Source organism: Nuphar pumila, chromosome 6 (assembly GCF_984573655.1).
Source record: "Nuphar pumila chromosome 6, dmNupPumi1.hap1.1, whole genome shotgun sequence".
In the NCBI taxonomy this organism is placed as follows: domain Eukaryota; kingdom Viridiplantae; phylum Streptophyta; class Magnoliopsida; order Nymphaeales; family Nymphaeaceae; genus Nuphar; species Nuphar pumila.
In genome coordinates, this window is record NC_143254.1 from 119,873,432 (window position 1) to 119,901,354 (window position 27,923).

Consider the following 27,923-nt stretch of genomic DNA (forward strand, 5'->3'; position numbering starts at 1 on the left):
TCATTTCAGACCTGGGTCTGTCCAGACTTCCAATGAAGATCCATAACTTTTCAATGTAAAAAATATTACTTTAACGGTAGAGCCAGCTTTGGTTTATGTAATCCTTATAGGATCCTAGTATGGTTTTTCCTACCAGCAACTCAAAGTCGGATCCAAGTCTGAACCCATCCAGGTCCGACTTCTTGTCACCCGTCCACTGAAGGCAAAATTCCATCCAATTTCCATGGGTAGCATCTTTTTCTGTTTTTTTCTTCTTTTATTTTTAGCTGGGGGGAAGTATCATGATATCCAATCATAATAATAGAACTGAAAATTGTTGAAGCGTGAGTTTTTATACCAATAAGGAGAATGCCATTAGAATTCGCACAAAGGGTTATAACACAGCCCTTGGCGTTTTCAAATCAAACAATTTCAAATTTTTCTGCTCATTATGTACGCATAGTAGTTTCATAAGTTATTATCAGTACAAAGATAATCAACACCTTGTACAAAATAGTACAATATAAGCGTATCCATAAAAATGCATAAGGAACACAATGGGACTAATAAACATGAGACCTTGTTCAAGGAGTTGGAATCTCAAGGATTAAACATACTGATCTAGTCACATATGAAAAGTTTTCTACGTCAATGGTCAAATTCATTATCCGATCAAGAGCAAAGGCACCCATTTAAGCTCTTTTTGGGAAATCATATAACAGATATGAAGGTATGAGACCCTTTTCACAGTAAAATCACCTACAACAAGGTCATCAACATCGACTATTAGCATCGTGAAGCAAACAAACTGTTGCTTTTCTGGCACACACTCTGTGAACCCAAGATTGACTGGCATCAGCAAGAATTTAAAAAGCTTACACAACTTAACCGTTTGCCAAAGAACACCATCAAAATCTCAATTGTCTTTTTTCAAATCGGTTCATCAATACTAGCTACAGTGGCAAAAGCAAGACAGGACATGGAATAAATTCAGCCAATAGATTCCCATCCACATGCTTTGAGTGGATTGCTTCCATACTCAGGACTACCAAGTCCAGATTCAAATCATCAGCAACCTCTCCTATAATTGCTGTTGGTTTCTTGCCTTCTCCAAGTCGCTCCAACAATCCGAACTCTTGAAACCCACCTAAATCACGAAATAACTTTCATCATCATTCCAGCCAAGAAACCATTCAACTCTAATATAAACCAATAAGGCTAACCTTCGGAAAGATGCCACCGGATTCTTGACAGTTGAGTTTCGTGCTGTGGTATTGACTCCTTCAAATTTTCATCAATAACTGCAAGGAACATCAAGTTCTACATGCCTTGAAATCCTGCAGTCATAATTTTGCCCAAAGCACCATTGTTTCTACAATTTAAAAGGATTTACTATTTGCAGGAAAATCAAGAAGTTTCGGGAAGGTGTAAGCATACCAACAACAGTAATATCTGCCCCAAATTTCTTGGCCAAAGCTGTTGTAGTTGCTGCAGCCTAAACATGCAATTGCAGAAATTACATAACAGCATTAAAAATGTTTAAGGAATAATGAATACCAAACTCTAGCATGAAAGACAGCCGACATCAGGATGCTGATAGAAGAAGCAGGTTGTGCTTGCAGTTTGTCACTGAAAATCTCTCTAAAAGCTACTTTGGTTGATATAGCCTTTATATACCTCTGAAAATGAGGTAACAATAACGAAGACTATCTAAAGGCTGATATCAACAATTTATATGTGATTGGTGAGCTCGGTCCTATGCAAACCAATTACCAAATTAAAATTTTGTGAATTCACTCTTTTAGGTGACTGTAGCAGGGCTTGCTGCACATTGCGAACTGCACAAAGTACTACTGTGATCAACAACACAAAGCCTAGTCGACTCTACACTAATCAGATGCCAGAAAGTTCATACCACATAATGCTTATAGATCTCATACTAAAGAAAAAGACAAGTTAGATAGGCCACCAATTTTTCCTTTGTTTCTAATAAACAAAAGGTCTACACTTAATCTACTTGGAACTAGAATTATTTACTGGTAATATCTGATGAATTATAAAAAAAATTTGGTTCCTTAAAATGGAAACGACCTGTCGTGTCCCTTCAGATAGGTAAGGATTGCGGTCAGTGATGGGAAGAAGCACATGCTTGATTTGGGTGAAAGAATCTGCACCAACTTTGTCTCCAGATTGCAGTTCTGCCCTGACTGAACACTCAAACACGAAGTATTTTACTGGCAAATCCAAAAGATCTACCAGGCAATGGGTAGGCAGAAGATGTTCAATAATTCGGATATATAAATAAAAAAAACATGAAATTTTACAGTGAAGAAACTTCAGAAATATAAAGTTACTTGTCAAACTAAATGATAAAATAAATTGGTACTCAAGAGTTAACCATATCTCAGAAAGATGTTAAGTGGATAAGGTTGGAAGTTGAGCACCAAAATAACAAGAGTATAGGAAAGTAAATAAAATAGTTCATCCATATTTATTTGTAAATCAAGTAGGAAAGAACAGAAAATTTAAGAAAGTGAAGACAAGTTGGAAGCATAGATTCCCTTGATATAATAAACCCCCTCAGCCATCAAAAATTTTGACTAAAAAATAGAAACAAACTTGAAACCACTTGCACAACCATGGGAACGAGAGAATGGAAAAGAAGCAATCTAACATTAAACTATGTTAGAACCCCCCAACCAAGTCAGCATAATTAACCAACTCAATAAGCTATAGAACAATAAATATAGGGATAGAAGCTTGATGCATCTAATGATAAAAACAATAGCTTCAACTCGGACAACAAAAGAACGGTCAAAGCATAATAATTACTGTCAATGTTGAACTAGAAATACACATGAACCCATTTGCACTACAATGATACAATGACAAGAAAAAGATACAAAATCCTCCATTATTCTGATAAACAACTAGATCACAACCCTAGTCAGCATCTGCATAATTAACCAACTTCATAGGTGTTCATAACAATACAAGAAAATATGGCGATAGCAGATGGATCCATCTAACAAATGAGAAGAGACATGGCTAACAGAAGAGCCCAATTTATAAGTCTTAGATGGGACACTGAAGTACACCTGAAAAGTGATTAAATAACAAATGCACATGGAACAATTTTATGTTTCTGCCCAGTGATGCCACCTTGCTTGTGAGTATATGCCCCTCTTATGAACAAAAAAAACATATCTAGACTAAAGTGGAAGGTTGAGAATCAACGTGTAGCAGAAATCATGAATAATGGATGTAAAAACAAAATTATGCATATTGGGTACTTGGAAAATAAAACATGGCAAACCACCCTTAAGAAAGAGTAAGTGTGCTTGAACCCATATCCACTAATGAATTCAAAACACAGTAGCCAAGGAAACATGATATATTTATGCACGGCATTTCTTCTATGGTTCATGCAGCCAAGTGATAGTTTTAACTTGACACGAGTATCCAACCATTCGTGTATATGGTTTATAGAGTACAAGTATGCAAAATATTACTGACAAATACATGTGTACAATCTGGTCATTTATCAAGCTTTCAAGTTGGCCATCCAAGCAGGAAATTCATCAGTGACTACCACTATAATGACCTCAAACCGACTCTCGAAAATTTTGCAGATTTTTTTTTTAACGAATAAATAATTTTAAAACATTGTGGAAAGATGTCATTTATCAAGCTTTCAAGTTGGCCATCCAAGCAGGAAATTCATCAATGACTACCACTGTAACAACCTCAAACCGACTCTCGAAAATTTTGCAGATTTTTTTTTAAACGAATAAATAATTCTAAAACATTGCGGAAAGATATCCCATGAATCTGAGGTACATCACAGATTTAATATACACAACCCAACATACATTCCATACATAGAATAAATCAAACTATGAATTTAAATTGAATTGAATTTAATAGAATAATCCCCATTTATGGTTCAACAAGTTTTCCAAAACAATAACTCCCAAAAATGTCAGAATCTGGGCCACCATATCGTAACCCTCGCTCCTTCGAGCAAGTCGGTCCCTCTATCACTGTGCCTCAGTACTTGAAAAGTGTTTTTAAAAATGAGGTAAGAACCGAAGTTCTCGTACGAGACCCTCTCAAAATCCAACAATAAGAAAATTAACATAAATCAAATCGAACACAAGTTTAAGAGGGCTTAACAAATATCACATGTTCATAACAAGCTTGCAATATAAGCAGTTCAATTCAAACAACCAACAATATCTTGCTAAATTAACCATTTAGAGATGCATGAATCAATGGAATATGCATGAATGACTTTTTAACTTAAATTATCTTTTTAATGCATGTTCTTTCTTAATGCAATTCAGTTCTCACTTGTACCAAACCCGCAGATACTCAAAACGGATAAAATTCTCGAGGTTTAAGGCAGTTTTCAGTGGTATCTTAACACACAATTTGTATTTTATTAACGGGGTCCTACACATGTCGCTCTACCGATATAAAAAATCAACACTATCAATAAGAACATTAGGAATCAACACCTAATGTCGAGACAATAAGGAAATCAATATCTATTGATGCTACTTTCTCGGTATACCAATAACTGTAACTAAGTCTAACAATACCACCCTCAGGCAAAGTAACGAAAGTTTCCTATAACCGTGGTTGAGAACACAAACTACAAATTGGGTTATTGAGAAAAATAATGCACACGATGTTTAGTATCCTTACGGTCCCCCATGACCGTTATTCAAGGATTTCACATTTTCAAAGAGCCACCAAGAAAGAACAAATTATTATACTGTTTTGTTTAGCCTGTTTTACCATTCTTAATTTATTAAGGGTTCTTTACACAAGAACAATTATACAAATCAACATGCATTAACACTTTTGGGCCTTTGCCTGTCAATCTCAAGAGTGTAAGTAATTCAAGAGAACTATAAAACAATTTTGCAATGCATTTAAAATTTGCTATTTCAAGAGCAACACTTGCACCTGACCTCCAAAGGCTCATGAGTGGCTCATTCATAACCACTACACAAAATCTAAATGGCATTACAAATTTCAGTGGACAACAATCACACATAGATATACAAATATGTGTTCACGGTACAACATCAATGCATATTCATAGTACGTGAACAAATGCATATTGTAGCAAAAAATTCAAACTTTTGTGATCGACCACGTTCAACACCTAATAAGTTCAAATTCAATTAAATATCCAAAACTGATCAAATTTAATAAATTTTCAATAAAAATCAGATTGTAGGAAGAAAATCAGATTTCTATAGACTAAAGTTCAACTTAGAATTAATAAAATTTCAGATTCAGATAAATATCCACAACAGAACAGTTTTATCCATTGCCAATCAGATTTGAATAATAAAAATATTGGATTGTAGGATTTCCAAGAAAAATCAGATTTCGAATAAGTTTTCAAACTAGATTTTTAATACTCTTAATAGTCAGCTGAAACAAATCGGACTTAAAAGGGATGTAAAACCCGATCCATACTAACCGAATCAGGTTCACATAACTGATTCAGGTCTGACATAATAAATAAATAAAATTAGATTTATTAGACCTCAACAAACCTTTTACAATGCAGTTTTAACATGGACAGGCGTGAAGGGTAGAATAAAGTACATCGTAATGTATGAATTAGACTGTACAACAAATAAAATTGAAAACTTATGCTGACATACTAATCCGATCAGGTTCATGCTCACAGTTTACAAGTCGTGCATATGCAGAATTTACTTAACTAATCTGCCTATGCAGACAACGTACAGGGACAGATTTAATAGTCATTACGCATAAGCAAAACTAATGACTACTAACATATCTGGAAAACTATCATACATGAACAGATTTTAACAATTAACTTACATGAACAGATTTATCTAATCGTGCAAGCACTACCAACACACCTTCATCTAAATCAGCGTCAGCACCACCACACCCACACGAGTTTTAATTCTATCCAAGTTCAACACTGAAAATAGCCCAGAAAAATGGGTACTTGACATATTTTTCCCAGTCAAGATTTTAAATTCAAAACTATTCAGACGTCTTTTTCTTAAATCTGAAAAAAAAACTGAATTTTTTTAGATCAGATGCACAAGTCCAAACATAACATAGATGTTGATATGACTAATAAAAACCCATATTTATGCACACAAGCATTGATCCATAGATGGAATAAAAATTTCTGCGTGAATTCTGTTAGGAAAAGATAATCGCAAATTGAAAGAAAATATATATCTTGACCTAATCAGCAATAACTTTTGATTTTTAAGCCCAACATGAATCAGATTTTTTTGAGAGGCATGCAGATCAGGATATATATATATATATATATAACCCCAAAAAAGATCTATTCTAAACAGAATAAAGTCAATCCCTGAGTTTGAATCTCACAAAAACTCAAATCTGGAAAATTGATGCACAAATCAGCAGCGACAACAAATTAGAAAAATTGTGCCTCGATTCACAGATTCTCTTTCTTTTCCTAAACCCATGCTGAATGGATTTATGCTAACCCCCTTACTACTGGATTAAGAGGGTGACTCGTACCTTGTGTGATTCAAACAGCAAGGAAAAGAAGAAGACGAAGGAGTCATTGAAGAAGAAGGTGGCGCTGCTGCCGCTCAAGCGTCTCTGTCTCTCTCTCTCTCTCTCTCTCTCTCTCTCTCTCTCGGTTCTGCCTCCTCTGTACAGCCTTCTCTCTGTCCAAATCATGATTGAGAGAGAGGCGCATACCCATCTTATAACTCATATAGGACTCCTTATGAAAGGACGTCCTTATCAAAATAGAAAGTATTCTAACAAGACTAACTAAAAAAAAATATCTATAATATATATTTTTTATTTTAGTTAAAAAATTATTTTTAAAACTTATTTATCCACACCAGTGTTGTGAAAAGCGTTGAGGCGTAGCGAAGTGCTCCACCAAAAACCGAGGTGAGGCGTAAGCCTCAAAAATTTGTTTTTGAAAACTTTTAAAAAATTATAAAAAAATATCTAAAAATACAAATAAATAAAGAAATGCTTTATTGATGAAATAACAACCAATAAGAAATAGAAAATCTCAAATAAGTACTAAAAAATATAAGATTAACATATAAAAGTAACTAAAAACTGATTACATAACTAAAAAATATATGAGATTAGCCTACAAAAGTTAAAATATATGAGATTAACCTACAAAAATTAAAATATATGAGATTATTCTAAAAAAATATGAGATTAACATATAAAAGTAACTAAAAATTGATTACATAACTGGAAAATATGTGAGATTAACTAACAAAAATTAAAATATATGAGATTATTCTAAAAAATATGAGATTAACATATAAAACCTAACATCAAACCATGACAGTATATCATACACCTAACATCAAACCATGACAGTAGATGCAAATTTAGCCACAAAGAACTTAGTTATTGTACAACAACAACAACAACAACTACGCCTTCATCCCAAAAAAATTGGGGTCGGCGATATGAACCAAAAAAGAAAATCATTCTGGGTCTTCCACATGAATCCTTCTCCTCCAATCATTTTTATCCAATGCCATGTCCTCGATGAGGTTCAAAGCATTCATATCCATAAAATAATTATTGTATTGTGGAATAATTAAAGATTGATAAAATTGATTAAATACTTAGTATAAAGAGCATTTACATTATTATGCCATAAAATAAGTTTGTTTGCATGTGCACACAGTGTTCTGGCCAATGAATGGAAACTCTAAATAAAGTAAAGTAAAAAGGTAAAGAAGACATGAGAGGGATCCCCAACATGAAAAGAGATCTGATATTTTTTTTATGACATAAGAAGCGATCTAATACAATTAGCCAGAATCCTATATATTCCCAAACCTATACCATGTGCTTGAAGTTAGACTATTGGATTTGATTCCTGAATTAGTTATACTTGTCAAATTATGTGTTGAAAACTACGTTTCTATAAGCTAAGTAACCAGTGAAGCTATGGTTCTCTTTACTGATCCAACTGTGATTTGCATGTTTTTATGAGACAGCGTGCAAAATACAACACTCCCAGTGTGGATGGGATTGAGAAAGCAAGAACAGTTCAACTGTTACAGTTGTATAGACTGCAGTGAAACAACCTTAATGTAACTAATAGCATAAGATGGACTAACCAACTTTGCAGCAGAAAACTTTCAAAAGAATAAACATATGCTTCAGAAATCTTGTTGTAAAAAAAAAAATGCGCCTCAGGCTTGCTCCTTGAGGCACAGAGGGCCGTGCCTCAAGGCGAGGCGCACCTTTTGTGCCTCAAGGCACGTTTTTGATAACACTGCCTGTAAGTAATCTGCCTAACAGACCCAAATATATATATATATATATATATATATATATATATATATATATATATATATATATATATATATATATATATATATATATATAATACAGGGACAGACCTGATAACTTTCATGCATGAGCAAGACCTATCATGCATGAACAGAATTAACATTATGAAGAATTAACTAATATGTGTGTACCAACACACTTCGAGCTGCTGACATGCCTATTTCAGTGTCAGCGCAGCACACAAGTTCCACAATAAGGAAAATCATTCATGCTGAACCCTGAAAATAGCCCAGACAACTAGGTATGTTTAATTTATTTCAGCCATGATATTAATTTCAGGACCATATGACCATTCAGATTCCTTTATTCTTAAGTCTGAGAAAAATCGACTGTTGGAACAGATACGCAAGTTCAAACATAGGTACCAATTTTTGACTGTGTGATAAAAGTTTGTTTTATGAACACAAACAATCATTGGCTATCGAGTAAAAATCAAAATTCCCGAGAATGCAATTAAGCAGAACATGAAATAGGTTCGCACGAGTTAACATGCCCAATAATGCAGTTTAAATGTGACAACAATTTTGTACCATGATACCAAATTCAGCATAACCCATGAAATAAATGTATTTATTCTTACTGGAACAAAAAGGGAACGTTAGATAACGAATTTTCAAAGCAAAATACCCACCGTGTATTCAAATCAATAAAAACGACAGATTAAAGATGAGACATATAAATCAAACCTAACACCAACAATCACAATAACCATACTGAATATTAAAACTACTGTAGGTTTGACTGTTCAGACCCATCAAAGTCCCAATCAGAATCGATGGTTGCAGCAGCCAAGGAAAAATCCAGATTCAGAAAACAAAAACAAAAATATGTGTATAGAAACACATATTTAAATCTTTCTCTAACCTATGCTCGATTCAACCTAACTAAATTCCTTCCTACTGAATCCCAAGAGGAAAAATCCAGTACCTTTAAGATCTGATCAGCGAAGAAAAAGAGGAAGGAGACATTGTAGGAGGAGAACACAGTACTGCTGCGCCTCTCTCTCTCTCTCTCTCAAAATCGTGATTGAGAGAAAGAGGGGAACACGCCCTATTATAAAGCCAATAGGACTCCTTATAGAAGGACATCCTTTTTTTGTTGGAAATAGAAGGTATTCTATTCTATTTCCTTAAGGAAATAGAAACCCTCTTCTAACCAAACTCTCAATATATATATATATATATATATATTATTTTAGTTAAAAATTCATTTTTAAAACTTATTTATCCACACCCATATGGATCATGGATCTCGATTAACAAGTTCAAGATCCACATGTGTGTCCAAACTCAACGTCAACTCTTATTATCAATACCTTTTATATATTATATTAATTCCAGACATCGAAAATATAATTATTTAAATAAAAATTATATTTATTAAATTTAAAAATAGACAAAAAATTGTGAGATATTACACGTCCCTAGGTATCCTTAGAGCTCCTGGACTAATCGGGCCCATATTGCTCGTACCCAATTTAGTCGTTTTGTCATTGTTTTTCCTATACCTCCCAAACTGCTGAGATGTACCACGACATAGATCTTAGGGTTGCGGGTAGTAGCTGCAACATCCAAGAAGTGTTTTTACATTAGATATGGTAATGACAAAGTTGAATATCGGTTCTAGGATGATCATAACAAAAAGATCATAAGAAGGAGAGATGTCATATTCAATGAAAACGTCGTGTATAAAGACAGATCTGTTGTAGAATTTGACAATACAGGAAAGAGTAAGCGGATTGAATCGGATATCTCTGAACATGATGTGGCAAGGAGAGTTCAAGACAATCCTGAAAACATTGTGCCACAACCACAACTTGCACAACTGAGATTCAACATAAAAGGTCGTCTAGAGCATCTAGACCTACTCAATGATATTCTCCTTCTTTGCATTACTTATTGTTGATTGATGGGGATGAGCCAGAATGTTTTAGTAAAGCAATGCAGGTTAATGATCATCTCCAGTGGGAGTCAGCCATGGAAGAAGAGATGAATTCATTATAAGCAAATCAAACATGGGTGTTAACTAAACTGTCAAGGAAAAAAAAAGCACTTCGTAACAAATGGGTCTATCGGATTAAGGAAGAACATGATGGCAACAAGAAATACAAAGTCATGTTGGTTGTGAAAGGTTTTCAACAGAAGGAAGATATTGACTATACTGAGATTTTCTCTTTTGTTGTTAAATAAACTACAATCAGGCTTGTATTGAGTATTATTGCAGTTGAAAACTTGCACTTAGAGCAGTTAGATATAAAAACTGTTTTTCTTTACGGTGATCTGGAAGAAGACATCTACATAGTGCAACCAGAAAGGTTTGCACTACAGGGTACGAAAGAGCTTATGTCCAAGCTAAATAAAAGCTTGTATGGCTTGAAACAAGCATTCAGATGGATCATTGTTGTTACCTTAAGAGGTTTGATGATTGTTATATTATTTTGTTTTTATATGTAGATGATATGCTCATTGCAGGATCTACCATTCAAGAGATCAATAAGTTAAAGCAACAATTATCAAAGGAGTTTGCAATAAAGGATCTAGGAACTGCAAAAAAAATACTTGGGATGAGAATTCTTCGATATCGAGAAGTTGGCTCTTTAAAGTTGTCTCAAATAGACTATATCAAAAGGGTGTTAAGAAGGTTTCTTATGCATGATGCAAAACTTGTAAGTACTCCTTTGGCAAGTCATTTTAAATTATCGAAAGAGCAGTCACACAAGTTAGATGAGGACTATGAGTTTATGTCCAAAGTTTCATATGCTTTAACAGTTGGCAGCTTGATATATGCTATGGTTTGTACCAGACCAGACATAGCTCAAGCAATGGAAGTTGTGAGCAGGTACATGGTATATTCAGGGAAGCAACATTAGAAAGCTGTGAAATAAAACTTCTGGTCCTTGAGAGGTACCACAAACATGACATTTTGTTTTGGCAAAGGTGACATGATTTTGCAAAGTTTTGTTGATGCATATTTAGGTGGTGATGTTGACAATCGTAAAAGCACCATTGGTTATATTTACACTTTAGGTGGCACTGTTATAAATTGGGTATCTCAGTTGCAGAAGATTTTGGCTCTCTCCACCATTAAAACTAAATATGCTGATATTACTCAAGCAAGCAAAGAGATGATCGTGTTAAAGAACTTTCTAGAAGAGTTTGGCAGAAAGCAAAGCAGTAATGTATTTTTTTGTAACAGCCAAAGTCTGACTCATCTGGCAAAGAATTCAGCATTTCATGTTAGAACAAAGCACATTCAGATGAAGTATCACTTTATTCGTGATTTGTTGGCTAATGGGGCACTGTCACTTGAGAAGATATGTGGGTTAGAAAACCCAACAGATATGTTAACTGATCATGCATAATTTTATGCATATTATATACATTTTATGTGCATGATTAATTGCGAAAAGAGATCAATAACCCTTGTTTATCAACTTTTGGCAGGGCATTACTTAGTTTTGAGAAAAAAAGAAAAATCGCACAAAGTAAACCCACTTGAGTAGTTTTTGATAATTCAATTTCTTTTAACAGCCTTTCTTTTGAAAATAATTTTTAGAAAACATAGTTCTTTGAACTTATTAAACATAGGTAGAGTTTTTAGAAAATATTTTTTTAACCTTAGTTTTAGCTTTAAATAGTATCAATCAAGAAGGGGGGGGGTCTCTTCTAGGGATTCACGCCAGCCCCTCCTTCTCTTCTCCTCTCTCTTCCCTCCCTCTCGATCTCAGTCGGTTCTCCCCCTTTTCTTCTTCTTTCTTTTCTCCTATTCCTCTTTCTTTCTTTCCCTTCTCTCACTAGCTACTTCTTTTCCTCGTCATCGGAGAGCGTCATGCGTGCAATCTCGGAGGATGACCATTCTTTTCTCAACCTCTCCTTCGGAAGCAGCCATGGTATGCTTCTTCTCCCTCGTCTCTTTACATTTTCATATTTAGATTAGATTTTCTTATTATGCAAATGCATATGAAATCGGTTTTAACATTGCATATAGAATAGCATGATGTCTGCCTATTCGTTGCATTTAGATTAGAATAAAATTTGATTTCATGCATTAGATAGTTAGTTTGCATTTATTTTTTTATTCTTGTTTTTGGCAGAGAACACACAAGCTGCAGTGCAGTCTGCGCTGATTCTATACCAGATCTGTCATCATTGACAAATCTGGTCAGGTTCATATAGCCAGACGCTGATCTGGCCTGACCGAATTTCGATCAAGCCAGAGCAGGCCCAGCCAATATTATGATCTGCATGAATATTTTTTGATTCGATAATCTGATCTGTGTTCAAAACCGATCAGATCACAGCAAGATCGTTGATCAGCGTGATCTGCAGATCACGCATATCAGCATGATTCTCAGATCACGTGTTTTAGCCTGATCAGACCGGCGTGCATGCTCAGCAGTTCACGCAAATCAGTGTGATTTGCAAGTGTGGATCTGTAGACCATCAGCACTAGCATGACCAGATTGGCATTCAAGAATTTTATATTTTTTTCATTGGTCATCTACAGCAGATCACGCACCCCTGTAAATCACGCAGATCAGCGTGACCTGAATGCGCTGATCTGTTCGACCATCAGCATAGTGCGATCAAAGTTGTGGAAGAAAAAGTTTTAAGCATTGCATTGCATAGATATATCTGCGTATTTGATATCTTTTGATCTCGGCCTTCGCATCAAGCTTGCATGTTCTCGTCTGCTGAATTATTTCTGCGCCCTCTGTGTTGATTTATTTTCTTCAGTCTCTTTATGTCAGCATTGCATTGCATGATAGGTTAGGTTCTGATTTCGTTAGGTAGTAAATGTAGTTAAATTCTTTCAGCAGTTTCGTAGATTTGATTGTTTTCACTTGTGCAACCTAACATTCGTTATCTTGGAAAGCCCAGTGGTGCGTACGTTTTTGTTTTGCGTGTTTAGTGTTCTTTGCAGGTGGATTCACGTGTGCGAATAAAGTGCCATCGCTAGGGTTGTGCCTGTGCGAAGCAACAAGAGCTAGTTCGTTAAAGAACGGAGCCCTGCAGATTTTTGTGTTTCTTTATTTTTTTGGGCCACTGGCCATTTAATTGGGTTGTAATAATTTAATTTATGCTCAAACTATTTTAATAGGGTAGAACGTTTTATTTGTTCTTTTTCTTAAGGCAATAAAGTTTTGTTATTGTGTGGAGTAGAAAGATTTTTAAACACATTCCCTGTGTTCGACTTGGACTTCACTATTAGTGTGAACCGGAAATTTAAAATTTGATGCACGGATTACATAAGTGATTTTCATTAAAAATATATATTTTAAAATACTTCTAATCAAAGTTGCATTAAATTTTTGGCGTCGTTGCCGGGGAACGGCAATTTAAAACTCAATACTCACTTTATTGCCTTTTTTCGCATTTATTTAGGATTGCTAGTTTACTTTTACACTTTATTAGGATTGTTTAATTTAATTTTCTGTTGATACGTAGGATTGCTTAGTTTGTTTTTGCTTATTATTTAGGATTGCTAGAACCACGCTGAGTGCAAAACATAGAGCCTGTTTACTTTTCCTGGCCCACCTATTAGGGTACCATCTTAGGTGAATGTTCATGTAGTTTGCTTTGAAGTTCTATATCTGCACTGAGTGGTGGTTGTTTATTTTCAGCTTTATTTTGCTTTGCCCGCTTGCGTGGTGTGGTTTGATCGAGTTGGCACGTTAGATTAGGTAGAAAACCAAATCCTTAGGAAGGTTGCTATATCGATGTGTACATTGTATGCAAGAGCGACGCTCGCAAGACCCCGAGCTCATTAAACCTCTAGAAGACCCAAAGTTCATCCTTAGGCGAGCTCACAGATCAGGACACATGGCTGAAGATCAACAAATCACTCATCCTCTGAGGGACTATTTCATCCCTAATAAATATACTCCCACCTCTTGCATCGCGAGACCTGATATAGGAGCAAACCAGTTTGAGATTAAAGTTAGCGTCATTCGGATGCTCTCATCTTTTTACGGCCTTAATAACGAGGATCCCTATCATCATCTTGACAAATTTTTAGAGATTTGCTCCACGGTGCAGATCAATAACTTTGGAGATGACGCTTTAAGGCTAACCCTCTTCTCGTTCTCCCTAAAAGACAAAGTGAAACATTGGCGAAAGGCTATAACCAGTTTCATTCAGATTGAGGGAGAATAATTTTACGAGACCTAGGACAGGTTAAAAGACCTACTCAGGAAGTACCCCCACCACCAAGTGCCTAAATGGCAGTTGGTGCAGTATTTTTACGATGACCTAACTAAGAAAGACAGGCAAATGGTTGATTCTTCGTGTGAGGGCACGTTCATACTCAAGAGCGAGGACGAGGCATGGGCCCTATTTGAAACATTGAGTAAAAACTCTATGCATCATACCTTGTCTTCGAGATTTGACAGGACCACCTCTGCTCCTAGTGGTCCTAAAAAGGGAGGGATTTTTTAAGTTGAGTAAAATAAAAAACTGTAAATCAAAGTAGACCAATTGGCTAGAAAAGTGGACCAACTACTAGCTAACCCAACTTCAATAAATCAAGCGAGTAAAGTGTATGAGTTATGTACTAGCCCTGCACACTGTGTATCTGACTGTCCGACATCACCGTTCTATCCTGAGTTTGTTCAGGAGCAGGTGAATATTGCTCAAAGTTTTGCCAGACCGTCGCATGATCCTTATGCAACCACTTATAATCCGGGTTGGCAAAATCACCCCAACTTTGCATGGAGAAATGCACAAGACTCACCATTTGTGCCTTCCCAGACACAGGCCACACCGGGTAACTTCCAACAAAGTTACCCAAGGACCACATTCCCACAGGCTCATCACTAGTTTAGCCAGCCTTCTCCCCAGAAACCCACAGCGAGCCAATCTTTTCAAGAGAAGCAACTCGAGGCCTTTTCTGATATCAAGGCCAACCTCAACTCTCGCGTGCAGTCAATAGCGAAGCTAGAAACTCAGATGAGACAGTTGGCTAAGGCCTTGAGCACGCGCAACAAGGGGAGCCTTCCTAGTCAACCTGTTGTCAACCCGAGGGATAAGAAACCCATGCGCTATGGCTTGCACACGTCAAAGTCTCATCAAGAGCAGGCCAACTCTATTATGATCCTTCGAAGGGGGAAGGAAGTCTACCCAATTCAGGAGACGACTTAAAAACCCAAGGAAAAGACTAAAGACCAGTCGAGTTCTCCTGCCAGGCCCAAGGAAAGCAGCCAGGGCCCACGGCATGCGCCTTCTCCTTTGTATATACCTGAAGACCCATTTCCTCAGGCCTTAGAAAAACTGAATCTATTTGGCAAGCAAGGGGCAAAAATGCAAGAAATGCTTGAGACATTCAAGTATGTTCACATAAACCTCCCCTTGTTAGATGTCATCCAACAAGTGCCTGCATATGCAAAGTTTTTTAAAGAACTTTGCAAGCAGAAAAGAAAATCAAGATCTCTGCCCAAGAAGATCTTCTTGACTGAGCAGGTGAGCTCAATGCTTCGGCACCAAGCGCCACCTAAACTTAAGGATCCTGGGGCACCAATCATCTCTTATGTCATAGGGAACATGACCATCGAGCATGCTTTGCTCGATCTTAGGGCCAATGTAAACATATTGTCGGGTTTCCTGTATGACATTTTTGGGATTGAGGATCTAAAACCCACATCGACCATCCTACAGTTGGCTGACAAGTCTACCAAGATTCCTCGAAGAATATTGGAAGATGTATTAGTCAAAGGTCGAGGATTTTTATTTCCCTGTTGATTTTATTGTTTTAGATATGGAAGGCACAGATCTCGTTCACCAGATCCCCATCATTCTAAGCAGACAATTCTTGGCTATTGCCAATGCTTGTATTAACTGTCATACTAGGGAGATAGGACATCTCAATTGGCAACAAGCGAATGCGCTTAAACATCTTTGATACTGCCACGAGAACGACAGGAAATGATGAATGTTTTCATATCTTTGACACCAATCCTCAATGAAAGCAATCCAATCCATCACAGTTGGAGAGTTGCATAGATGACGTTTTGGTTCATGACTCATTAGCTGAAAAGCGTCCCCACAAGTGTCAAAAAGATTTTCAAATATGTGTGGAAGCAAATTGGTTCATAGCGGAGAAAAGAGCCATTTCAGGGTCTAGAGGGGTAAACTTTTAGGACACGTAGTGGACAGGGCAAAAGATGAAACTATATATTTTAGACCTCCCAATTGAGCATGACCTTGATTCCATTCATCTCATGGACGATGAAGGGTAACCAGAGATCCATTTGGCTGAAGATGTAAAACTTAGCGCTTTTTGGAAAGCAACTCATATTGTTGTTATAATTTAGTAACCAAGTAGTTTTTCTGTTTATTTATTCTCTTCTTTCTTTTGTTTTATAAGCATGAATGATAGATCAGGTATATATTTCATTTCTTGGATATGGTTTATGAGTTGCAGGTAACAGGATAACTTCCAGCAAATATATAGGTGATAGCTATCCTTTCTCTCATGTTTCTTTTGTTTCTTAGTGTGCATTCATTTAGTTGCATATAAGCATGGGGGAGTGTCACTGAAGATAGTGTCATTTAAGCATGAGGGAGGGTATAGTTTGCACCCAATATTTTTTTTCTGTCTATGCATTTATTCTGACAAAAACTCATGAAAATTAGGCTTTTAAGGAATAAATTTTAAGCTTATATGAATGTGTTACATAATCTGACATTTTAGAGAATTTTTAAACCCCACGAAAAAAAAATTTCTGACACTAATCTAGAAAGTGTGGTCATTTATGTGGACTTCAAAGAAAGGATGGTAGATGAACATGAGAGTTTATTTTGAATCACGAATATGAATATGCATAGCTTTATTTTTTTGAAAAACTAAGCAAATGAAAATCATAAAGGAATAAGAGGCTCAAAAGAAAAAGAGCATGCATTTAGTCGTTTGATATCCTCGTTGTTCTCTAGTAGCTGGGCTCTGACACAAGTTAAAGTGTTTGATTTTCATGTTGAAAAGGGCAACGAAAGAGATCACTTTTCCGTTTAGTTGATATCTGTCGCCTATTCGATTCGAGCAAGTAGAGCCTAAAGGGTGTTTACACCAGGTGCCCTAAAGCCATCTGGTTTAGGAGCCACCGGCCCGAAAGCCCGTTACATGGACTTTATAGAGAGCCTAAGAGATATTGATATTGCACATGGTAAGAAGAAAACTATACGTAGAATTATAAAAATATAAGGTCTAGTGACTCGAGCAATTAAGATTGAAGGATACTCTGTATCTGGTGTCCTAAGGTCGTCTGGCCTGTGAGTCATTGACCCAAAGCTCGTTACAAGGGTCATGAAAACCTGAAAATTGATATAGTGCTCAATTGAAAAAAAAAGTGAAAGTGTGAAAAATTGATAATCACCAGAGTTTTTTGAAAAAAAAAATTTATTGCTTAAAAAGAATCATAAAAAAAACTGTGTATAAGTGAGGATAAATAAGCAATGGCATGAGTGCACTTGATTTTTTGAGAATAAAGTATAGATAATTGCAAATTTTTAGAAAAATAAAGGAAAAGTTTTTCTTCTGTGGTGGCATGTGAAAACTCTAAATATGTTATGAAAATATAATTGCATGAAATGTTTGTTTAGATAAATTTCTTAACTGCCTAATACTTTTTTAAATAGAATTCTGATGTATACATGACAGAGATGTTTGTGGGTAGCATCACTGCAAATCCTCACGAGACCTTACTCGTCCACTGGGGCAACCCAGGGGTTTAAAGCGCTTTTTGCATATGCTAAATGCAACCGTGATTCCTACGAAAGTGAGTTAAGTTTTGATTTGCATGTTTTGTTTTGTTTTTTGTTAAGGATCAGTTTGCTCGAGGACTAGCAAACGATAAGCATTGGGGAATTTGATCATGCATAATTTTATGCATATTATATACATTTTATGTGCATGATTAATTGCAAAAAGAGATTAATAACCCTTGTTTATCAACTTTTGGCACGACATTACTTAGTTTTGAGAAAAAGAAAAAAATCGCACAAAGTAAACCCGCCTGAGTGGTTTTTGGGAATTCAATTTCTTTTAACAACCTTTCTTTTGAAAATAATTTTTAGAAAACATAGTTCTTTGAATTTATTAAATATAGGTGGAGTTTTTAGAAAATATTTGTTAACCCTAGTTTTAGCTTTAAATACTATCAATCAAGAAGGGGGGCATCTCCTCTAGGGATTCACGCCAGCCACCTCTTCTCTTCTCCTCTATCTTCTCTTTTCTCACTCCCTCTCGATCCCAGTCAGTTCTCCCCCTTTTCTTCTTCTTTCTTTTCCCCTATTCCTCTTTCTTTCTTTCCCTTCTCTCGTCGGCTACTTCTTTTCCTCGTCATCGGAGAGCGTCACGCGTGCAATCTCGGAGGACGACCATTCTTTTCTCAACCTCTCCTTCAGAAGCAGCCATGGTATGCTTCTTCTCCCTCGTCACTTTACATTTTCATATTTAGATTAGATTTTCTTATTATGCAAATGCATATGAAATCTATTTTAACATTGCATATAGCATAGTATGATGTCTGCCTATTCATTGCACTTAGATTAGAATAAAATTTGATTTCACACATTAGATAGTTAGTTTGCATTTATTTTTTTTATTCTTGTTTTTGGTAGAGGACACACAAGCTCTAGTACAGTCTGCGCTGATTCTATACCAGATCTGTCATCATTGATAGATCTCGTCAGGTTCATATAGCCAGACGCTAATCCGGCTTGACCGAGTTCCGATCAAGCCAGAGCAGGCCCAGCCAATATTTTGATCTGCGTGAATATTTTTTGATTCGGTAATCTGATCTGTTGTCAAAACGGATCAGATCAGAGCAAGATCACTGATCAGCGTGATCTGCAGATCACGCATATCAGCGTGATTCTCAGATCACGTGTTTTGGCCTGATCAGACCGGCGTGTGTGCTCAGCAGTTCACGCAAATCAGTGTGATCTGCAGGTGTGGATCTGTAGACCATCAGCACTAGCGTTCAAGAATTTTATATTTTTTTTCATTGATCATCTAAAGAAGATCACACACCCCTGTAAATCACACAGATCAGCATGATCTGCATGCGTTGATCTGTTCGACCATCAGCATAGTGTTATCAGAGTTGTGGAAGAAAAAATTTTAAGCATTGCATTGCATAGATATATCTGCGTATTTGATATCTTTTGATCTCGGCCTGCACATCAAGCCTGCATGTTCTCGTCTGTTGAATTATTTCTGCGCCCTCTATGTTAATTTATGTTCTTCAATCTCTCTATGTCAGCATTGCATTGCATGATAGGTTAGGTTCTGATTTCGTTAGGTAGTAAATGTAGTTAAATTCTTTCTGCAGTTTCGTAGATTTGATTGTTTTCACTTGTGCAACCTAACATTCGTTATATTGGGAAGCCCAATGGTGCGTACATTTTTGTTTAGCGTGTTTAGCGTTTTTGGTAGGTGGATTCACGTGTGCGAATAAAGTGTCATCGCTAGGGTCGTGCCCGTGCGAAGCAACAAGAGCTAGTTCGTGAAAGAACGGAGCCCTGCAGAACGGGCCACTAGCCATTTAATTGGGTCGTAATAATTTAATTTATGCTCGAACTATTGTAATAGGGTAGAACATTTTATTTGTTTTTTTTTTTAAGGCAATAAAGTTTAGGTTTTTAAATATGTTCTCTGTGTTCGACTCGAACTTCACCACTAGTGTGAACCAAAAATTTAAAATTTGATGCACGGTTTACATAAGCGATTTTTATTAAAAAATATATTTTAAAATACTTTCAATCAAAGTTGCATTATTAACCAAGACTATCCTGCGAAGAAGCTGAGGTTGTGCATAACCTCAGTGTTAAAAAATGTAATATTTATATGTAATCTATTTGTAGTTTAGTTACCCCACGCTTCCTCCTCGCTTCCCCATTTTTTTCATTTTTTTCGCTTCCCCCTTGCTTCCGGTTCGCTTCCGAGACGGTTCGAAATTTTCTTCTAAGTGGTCCCACGCTTCCCCGCTTCCTAAATTTTTGAAAGTGCCTCGCTTCCCGCTCCTGCTTCCCGTATCGCTTCCCGCTCCCGCTTCCTCGACTGGTAACTCTGGTTAGAAACTAGTTAGAATTAGGTTTAGGATTTTAGTTTGGACATTTTTAGACTTTTGGACATGTTACTTTTTTACCATAGTAAAAAAGCAACATGTATTTTTAGAGCTGTTGGGCTTCCAACGACTCTAATTAGAGCTGTTGGGAGCCCAACAACTCCCTCCAACTCTATGCCTTATGCTCTATAAATATGGGGCTATTTCCCCTTGTAAACTATACTCTTGAGTGTGGGTTTTCCCACTTGAATGATATATAATGTTTCCTTTCTTCTTGTGTAGACTCTTTTTATTTATTTCGGTTATTGTGTATGTGTTGAATGAACCATTGTGTTCATTGAGAGAGATCTTTTGTGATCTAAATTTGAAGCTTTAGTTGTGGGCTTCATCTTCTTACATGGTATCAGAGCGAGGTTGTGATCAAGCTATTTATCTCGGTGCATTGGGAAGCATGCCACTCTTGTTTTGGAGAGAAGAGACGTTCTTCCTCAAGTATATATAAAAGTGTGTTCAAGCAAAGCTTGGAGGCGTGCTTGCATCTACCATTCGTGGTAGAGTATATCCTTCTTCTCTACTCTTGGTATTTTCTTCTTTTTCCCCTTATTAAGCCCTGTAAAATTGATGACAATGATAACGTCACCATTAAACCCATCAAGCTTAATGATTCAAACTACGTTACATGGGCTTCATTTATCAAGCACCTAATATGAGGAAAGGGGTTGTGGGGATTAGTAGATGGAACCGACTTGAAACCCAAATTAATCCTCACAAAGATCGAAGATGAGAAAGAAATACCTTTCACGAAGGTAGAAAAGACTAAAGCTATTACCACTTACGAGAAAAAGTGGAAAGAATTGAGGATGGGACACACCAAGATTATGTCTTGGCTCATAAGTAGCGTGGACATCAAAAAATGTTCAAGTCTTGCAAAATTTGAACATGCAAATAATGCGTGGGACTATCTTAAGAGAATGTACTCTCTTAAAGATATTGCTCATGTGTGCAATTTGCAACATCAAGTTCGAAATATGGTTCAAGGGGACAAAAACATTAGAGAATACTATAATAGTTTGTCCGAATTGTGGGAAGAGTTGACTCTTCTCGAACCAAAGTGACATTGCTCATAAGACATTGAACTCCGTGAAAATCAAATGAATGTGGAGCACTTCTTTCAATTTGTCAATGGTCTAAGATCGGATTTTGAAGCTACTAAATCCATTCTTCTTCATCAGGAAAAGGTTCCCTCAATAGAGGATACTATAGAAGAATCGAGTATGGAGGAAAATCGGCTCAAAAGTAGAGTTGCCAAAAATGATGATGACTCGGTTCTAGCCGTATCTAGACCAAGGAATCATGTCCTCACCTACAAACCTCCAAACTATGGAAGAACAAATGACATAAATGATTTTGAGAAGAGAAAAGTGATTTGTTACTACTGTCGTGAGCCAGGACATGTAAAAACTTATTGTCCAAAACTGAAGAAACCATATGAAAAGAAAGTTGCCTCTGTCGGACCTCCGCAAGAATCCAATGAATCTTTCATTGGAAGCATATCTCTAGTACAACTAGTGGAAGCACTTCAACCACTGTTCAAGGGAACGTCGTCCTCGACTGTAGCCGCAATCTCTTCCATTAGCACCTCAGATCCAGGTAAATCTCTTTGGCTTCTTGACTCAAGTGCATCTTTTCATATGACCCTAAACATTAATATCTTATCTAAATGTCATAACTTAAATGGGTCAAATGTGTTTGCTGTTGATGGGACATCTCTTGAAATTAAAGAAATTGAGAATTTCGAAAACTCAAAAAGATTTTGTATTCCACAAGTTAGATATATTCCTAAACTAAATTTAAATCTTTTATCTGTTTCACAATTAATTGACCATGGATGTAATGTTTTTTTCTCCTCTCGTGAATGTCGAGGGCAAGATCACCAGTCAGGAAAGTTGATTGGGGAAGGCCATAGAGAATGAGGCTTATACTATATGAATTTTTTGGATATACCTAAGAATACATTGTGTTGTAATGTTCAAAAGATTGACTTAGACTTATGGCACATGAGACTTGGACATCCTAGTGTATCCAAGCTCCAGTTATTTCCAAAGATGATTTTTTTTTATAATTTTGAAACTTTTAAATGTGAAAAATGTATTATGAGAAAAATGAAAAGACTACCATTTCAAGAAAGAACTTTTGTCACTTCTCGACAACTAGAATTAATACACTCAGATGTATAGGGCCCCACACCTATTAGCTCCGAAGGTGGCTTTATTTATTATGTAATCTTTGTAAATGATTTCACGAGACACACTTGGATCTATTTTCTTAAACATAAATCTGAAGTCTTTTCACACTTTCAAATATTTCATCAGTTAGTCAAATATCAATTCAAAGATAACATTTCAAATTTTCGCACTGATTCAGGGGGAGAATTATTATCTAAAGAATTTAAGAATTACTTAAACTTGTATAACATTATACATAAAAAATCATGCCCTTATACCCCTCAACAAAATGAGTTAGCAGAAAGAAAGCATAAACGCATCATAGAAACAACAAGAACCTTACTTATTATACATCAAGTACCAAAGGTTTTTTGGGTCGAAGCCATGTTAACAACAATTTATCTTATCAACAGGATGCCATCATCTTCCTTAAACCACATATCTCCTATTGAAAAACTTTTTAAACAAATCCCAGATTACTCCAGGTTAAGAGTTTTTGGGTGCAAATGCTTTGTTTTTTCAAACAAAAATGATAAATTCTCTCCTCGTGCTATTTCATGTGCCTTTTTAGGGTATGCAAGTCATCAAAAAGACTATAGATGCTTCGATCTCAAAACAAAAAAATTATACGTTTCAAGGAATGTATTCTTCCTGGAAAAAGAAAGTTTTTTTGAAAATATAAATTCTAAGGAAATAGATGAATATTCTTTTCTATTAGATCTAGTTTCAAAAATTGTTGAAGATGTTGTAGAAACAAATCCCGAAGAACCACTTGATATGACAAATTCAGAAATTTTTAGTGACCCTTCTGATTGCATTCAGTACTCTAGGCGAGGTAATTTAGAGAAACCTTGTGTTCTCGAAAAATACACTAAAGAACAGAAACAAGTATCCACTAGGAAGTCATCGAGAGTCTCTAAAGCTCTCAAAAAATTTGTATCATACGAGTCTTTTTCACCAAAGCATCAAGCCTATATTGCTTTAATACACTCCTATGTAGAACCCTCTAACTATGATACAACAAAAGAACAATCTGAATGGGTCAAAGCAATGACAGTAGAATTAAGAGCCTTATAAAAAGCAAATACTTGGACTATCCAGGATCTTCCATAAGGAAAAAAGCCTATCGGATGTAGATGGGTGTTCAAAGTGAAAACCAAGAGTGATGGCACTCTTGAAAGGTTTAAGACTTGTTTAGTTGCCAAAGGTTATTCTAAAAAATATGGAATAGACTATTAAGAAACATTTGCTCTGGTTGCTAGAATGACCACAGTTAGGATCTTGACAGCTCTAGCATCTTCAAAGAAATGACATATATACCAAATAGATGTTAAAAACGCATTTCTTAATGAAAATCTAGTAGAAAAAGTATATATGGAACCACCACCTGTTATTAACATTCCTAAATAAAAGGCTCTTCGATTAAACAAAGCTTTATATGGGCTTAAGCAAGCCTCAAAAGCTTGGTATGATAGATTTAGCCAAGTTATGATTGATTTTGATTTTCAATTTTGTCTTACTGACACAATGTTGTTTGTTAAGAATTCTAATGCAAGTATCATCATTCTTCTTCTCTACGTAAACGACATGATCATCACTAGAAGTGACAAGCAGGGAGTTGATAACATTAAAAAACTTCTCAAAACACATTTCGAAATGAGTGATTTGGGTTTTCTAAAATTTTTTCTTGGTATAGAAGTTGCTTATTCTTCTAGAGGCTATTTGCTAACTTAATCTAAATTTGCCTTGAAAATTGTTTACAGGTCTGGTATCACGAACGAAAAGCAGGTTAACACTCCTGAAGTTGTAAACATCAAAATGAAGATCGATAATGGAGAATTACTTGAAAATCCAACACCGTAGAGACAACTTGTTGGAGCATTGTCTTACCTCTCTATTACCAGACCCGATATTGCACATGTCGTCCACACAGCGAGTCAATTTCAGCATGCTCCTACCACTGTTCATATGGGAGCCGTTTTGTGCATTATTCGATATATCAAAACTTTAATTTTTCGAGGACTTTTTTTGTCTGCTTCTTCCTCTTTCGATTTGACTGCTTATACTGATGCAAATTGAGGAGGTGATCCCAATGATCGACACTCAACTACTGGGTTTTGTGTATTTTTAGGTGAATCATTGATTTTGTGGAGGTGTAAGAAGCAACAAAAAGTCTCTCTCTCGTCAACTGAAGCTGAATACAGGGCAATAACTACAACTACTATGAAAGTAGTCTGGCTAAGGCGTTTGCTTCATGACATGGGTCTTGAAAGTACAGGAGCTTCAAGACTATGCTGCGACAACAAAAGTTCTATTTATATTACCAGCAACCGAACATTCCATGAACGCACCAAGCATATTGAAATGGTTTGTCACTACGTGCGAGAGGAGTTCCTACATGGCACCATTGATCTGTCATATGTTTCATCAGAATATCAATTGACAGATTTCTTTACCAAACCTCTCGTTGCTCCTAGATTTCACTTTCTCTTGGACAAATTTTCGGTTATCCAACCGTAAGTTTGAGGGGGAGTGTTAAAAAATGTAATATATTTGTAATTTAGTTACCCTTTTTTAGTTTAGTTAGAAACTAGTTAGAATTAGGTTTAGGATTTTAGTTTGGACATTTTAGACTTTTGAACATGTTACTTTTTTATCATAGTAAAAAAGCAACATGCACTTTTAGAGCTGTTGGGAGCCCAACAACTCCCTCCAGCTCTATGCTTTATGTTCTATAAATATGGGGCTATTCTCCCTTGTAAAATATACTCTTGAGAATTAGTTGGCCTTCATGGATAGTAGTTGGACATGTCACACTAAGACTCTAGATTGCAGGAGGAGAGTAGTTACAAGATGAGGTTGCTGGAAGGATAATCAGTCTCCAAGTGAGAGATTGTTGGAAAAGTGTGGCACCTGATTTCCGCCTGGATATAAATCCCTAATTTTCGTGGTAAAAATTTTGGAGGGCAGTTTTGTAATTTTACCTTAAAATTTATCCTAAAGAGGTCTACTCTAAATAGGTTTCTCTAGACTCCTATTTAAGGAGGGCAATCCGCCTCTTGTATTTTGTGGTTTTTTCTTAATCAAAATAAGAGATCTAAGTGTGTCGTGGACGTAGGCAACTCTTGCTGAACCACATAAAATCCTTGTTCATTGTGTGGTTGTTCTTTCTTCTCTTCTTCTCGTCTGTTTTTTCAATCTATCGATAGTGTGCTTGGGTCGTTCCACAATTCTCCCCCTCACACACGCGCACACACACACAACAAAAAAAGTGGAAGGCTATGAAAATATATTAGACCAATACAATAGGGTTGGTAAATGAGATGAGCTTCAGTGTTCAAGCTTAGGTTTTGCTTGTGGCAAGCGGAGTTGAGCTCAAGCTCATGACAAGCCGGAGCTAAACTAGCAGAGCACAAGTTGGGTTGTTTACCAAAAAGTACATTGTCTCAAAGCTGGAAGTAATAGGATTTGAACTCTACACTTATTGAGATAAGCTTGAGCTGGCTGGCTTACAAAAAAAAGTTTGTTGTTTTGAAGCCGGAAAATATAGGATTTAAATTTTCAACCTATTCAAAATGATTCACATGTCCAATCGGATGATCCAAGAGCCGATTACTACATAATCAAGCATGTAGAACATGTGTATGGTCAGAATTTCAAAAAAAAAAGTAAAAAAAAAAACAGAATGCCAGTTTGTACTGCAGTTTATAGGATTTTGGTTTGTAGGATTGCATTACTCATGTAAAAATATATCTACAAAATATTTATTACTATTTAACAAGCCTACATGAGCTGAGCTTAACACCTGTTGCTCTTTATTCGGCTTGTCATGCTTGTTTCACAAGTTAGAACCAGCTCTTTGCAAGCTCAGTACAAGCTGAGCCATGGGCAGCTCGTCTTTTTTCGCACCATACAATATATAAATTGGCATACAATCACCCTCTGGCAAAGATACGTTCATGGGCTCAATTGTCTACCAGACCATCAAAAAGCCACAAAGGGTCATAAATGATCGGTGTTATTCTCCCATTCTAGTAAATGGGTAGTGGCATTTGTCCATTAACACCACATTTTCAAATAAGAGAAACTATCCTTGATTGGTTACCAATAGAACACATGAGAAGAAAAACTCTATCTTGTAAGACCAAGAAACAGAAGAAGAAAATAACCAATATCCAATCCATCCATCCTTAGGCTAAAACCTATGCTTCAGGCAAAATCCAAGCGTGCCACTCAAAATTACCACAAATGCAGAAGCATAAATATGAAACACGCACATAAGCAAAAATAACAGAAAAGCAAGAGAGAGAGAGAGAGAGAGAGAGAGAGAGAGAGAGAGAGAGAGAGAGAGAGAGAGTTGCTATTCAGATAATGAAAGTGAAATAAAGCAAAACCAAACCAACCAATCTTATCATAATGGGGGGTAAACTGCAAAAAATAAAAAAAACCCCAAAATATTACTTTCCTCAAAGCAACTGACCATATTTGCAAGTAACAATAAAAAATCGTGAAAAAACAGCGGAGTTAAAAGACCAACTTGAAGATGGTGCTGCAGGATTGTGGAGGGACCTACACCAGCGGGTGGTGGTGCCCGAGAATCGTGGGTGGAAGCGAGTATGACGGCGAATCGCAGCGACAGAGTGGTTGGCAAAAGAAGACGGTCTGGTTATGGGCATTTCCGCTATTACAGAGGAAGCGAGCGGCAGATGCAGAGAAAAAGAGTGGGCGAACGCCATCATTAGATAGAAACTCCCCAGAAAGAAGAGATACTGCAGATGAATGCAGAGGTGAGATGGGTACCTCTCTGTCTCTCACCAAGCTATTATCTAGACCGTCGGATATGAAAACACAGTTCTAGAATCGAAGACATGTTTGTGCCCAAGCTCTCATGGAAGAACTGCGTGCCATCAGTTGGAGCTGTTAACGCGCTAGATCCAGAACCGGACCCGGTTGATGAGACCGAGAATCTGGGACCATCTAGTTAGGTGTGTGACTGTCAACTGTTTAGACCAATGTTGTCAATATGGTATCGGAGTGAATCGGCCGATTCGGAAGTGAATCAGCCAACTATTGACCAAAATCCTACGTGTCACAAAATTTAAACTATTTTTTAAATTTTAAAAAAGAAAAGCCAAATCAACCGTGTACCGTATCGATTTCTGGCTGTACCTCTTCTTCCGGTTCCATCTATGTTTTAATTAAACGGATGGCATCGGAGGAGTTTAATACCGACAGCTCAAAAAGAACTGTTCATAGATAGGCTTTGATTG

General features: G+C 36.4%; 1 protein-coding gene across 2 annotated transcripts; it reads right to left on the bottom strand.

Annotated features, from left to right (window-relative positions):
- Nucleotides 1-640: 640 nt before the first annotated feature.
- On the bottom strand, nucleotides 641-27,497 carry LOC149835934 (uncharacterized). 2 transcript variants are annotated; one of them, XM_090008867.1, is made up of 5 exons: nucleotides 27,227-27,497; nucleotides 2,071-2,186; nucleotides 1,417-1,474; nucleotides 1,203-1,280; nucleotides 641-1,126 (listed from the first exon to the last, which is right to left on the bottom strand). In XM_090008867.1, exons 1-5 carry the CDS (start codon nucleotides 27,390-27,392, stop codon nucleotides 933-935), a joined length of 612 nt encoding a protein of 203 aa, XP_089864993.1. In that variant the 5' UTR covers nucleotides 27,393-27,497; the 3' UTR covers nucleotides 641-932. The 2 variants fall into 2 exon arrangements, with proteins under 2 accessions (XP_089864993.1, XP_089864992.1); XM_090008866.1 differs by having other exon boundaries at nucleotides 27,191-27,497.
- Nucleotides 27,498-27,923: the final 426 nt, after the last annotated feature.

Bases quoted from the DNA above. Each gene is read 5' to 3' on its own strand.
- LOC149835934 (XM_090008866.1), bottom strand. From the start codon at position 27,392: ATGATGGCGTTCGCCCACTCTTTTTCTCTGCATCTGCCGCTCGCTTCC. The intron at 1,475-2,070 runs GTCGTTTCCATT...TTGCATGTTTAG, and splicing joins TATCTGAAGGGACACGACAG to GCTGCAGCAACTACAACAGC. The intron at 1,281-1,416 runs GTATGCTTACAC...TGTTCCTTGCAG, and splicing joins GGCAGATATTACTGTTGTTG to TTATTGATGAAAATTTGAAG.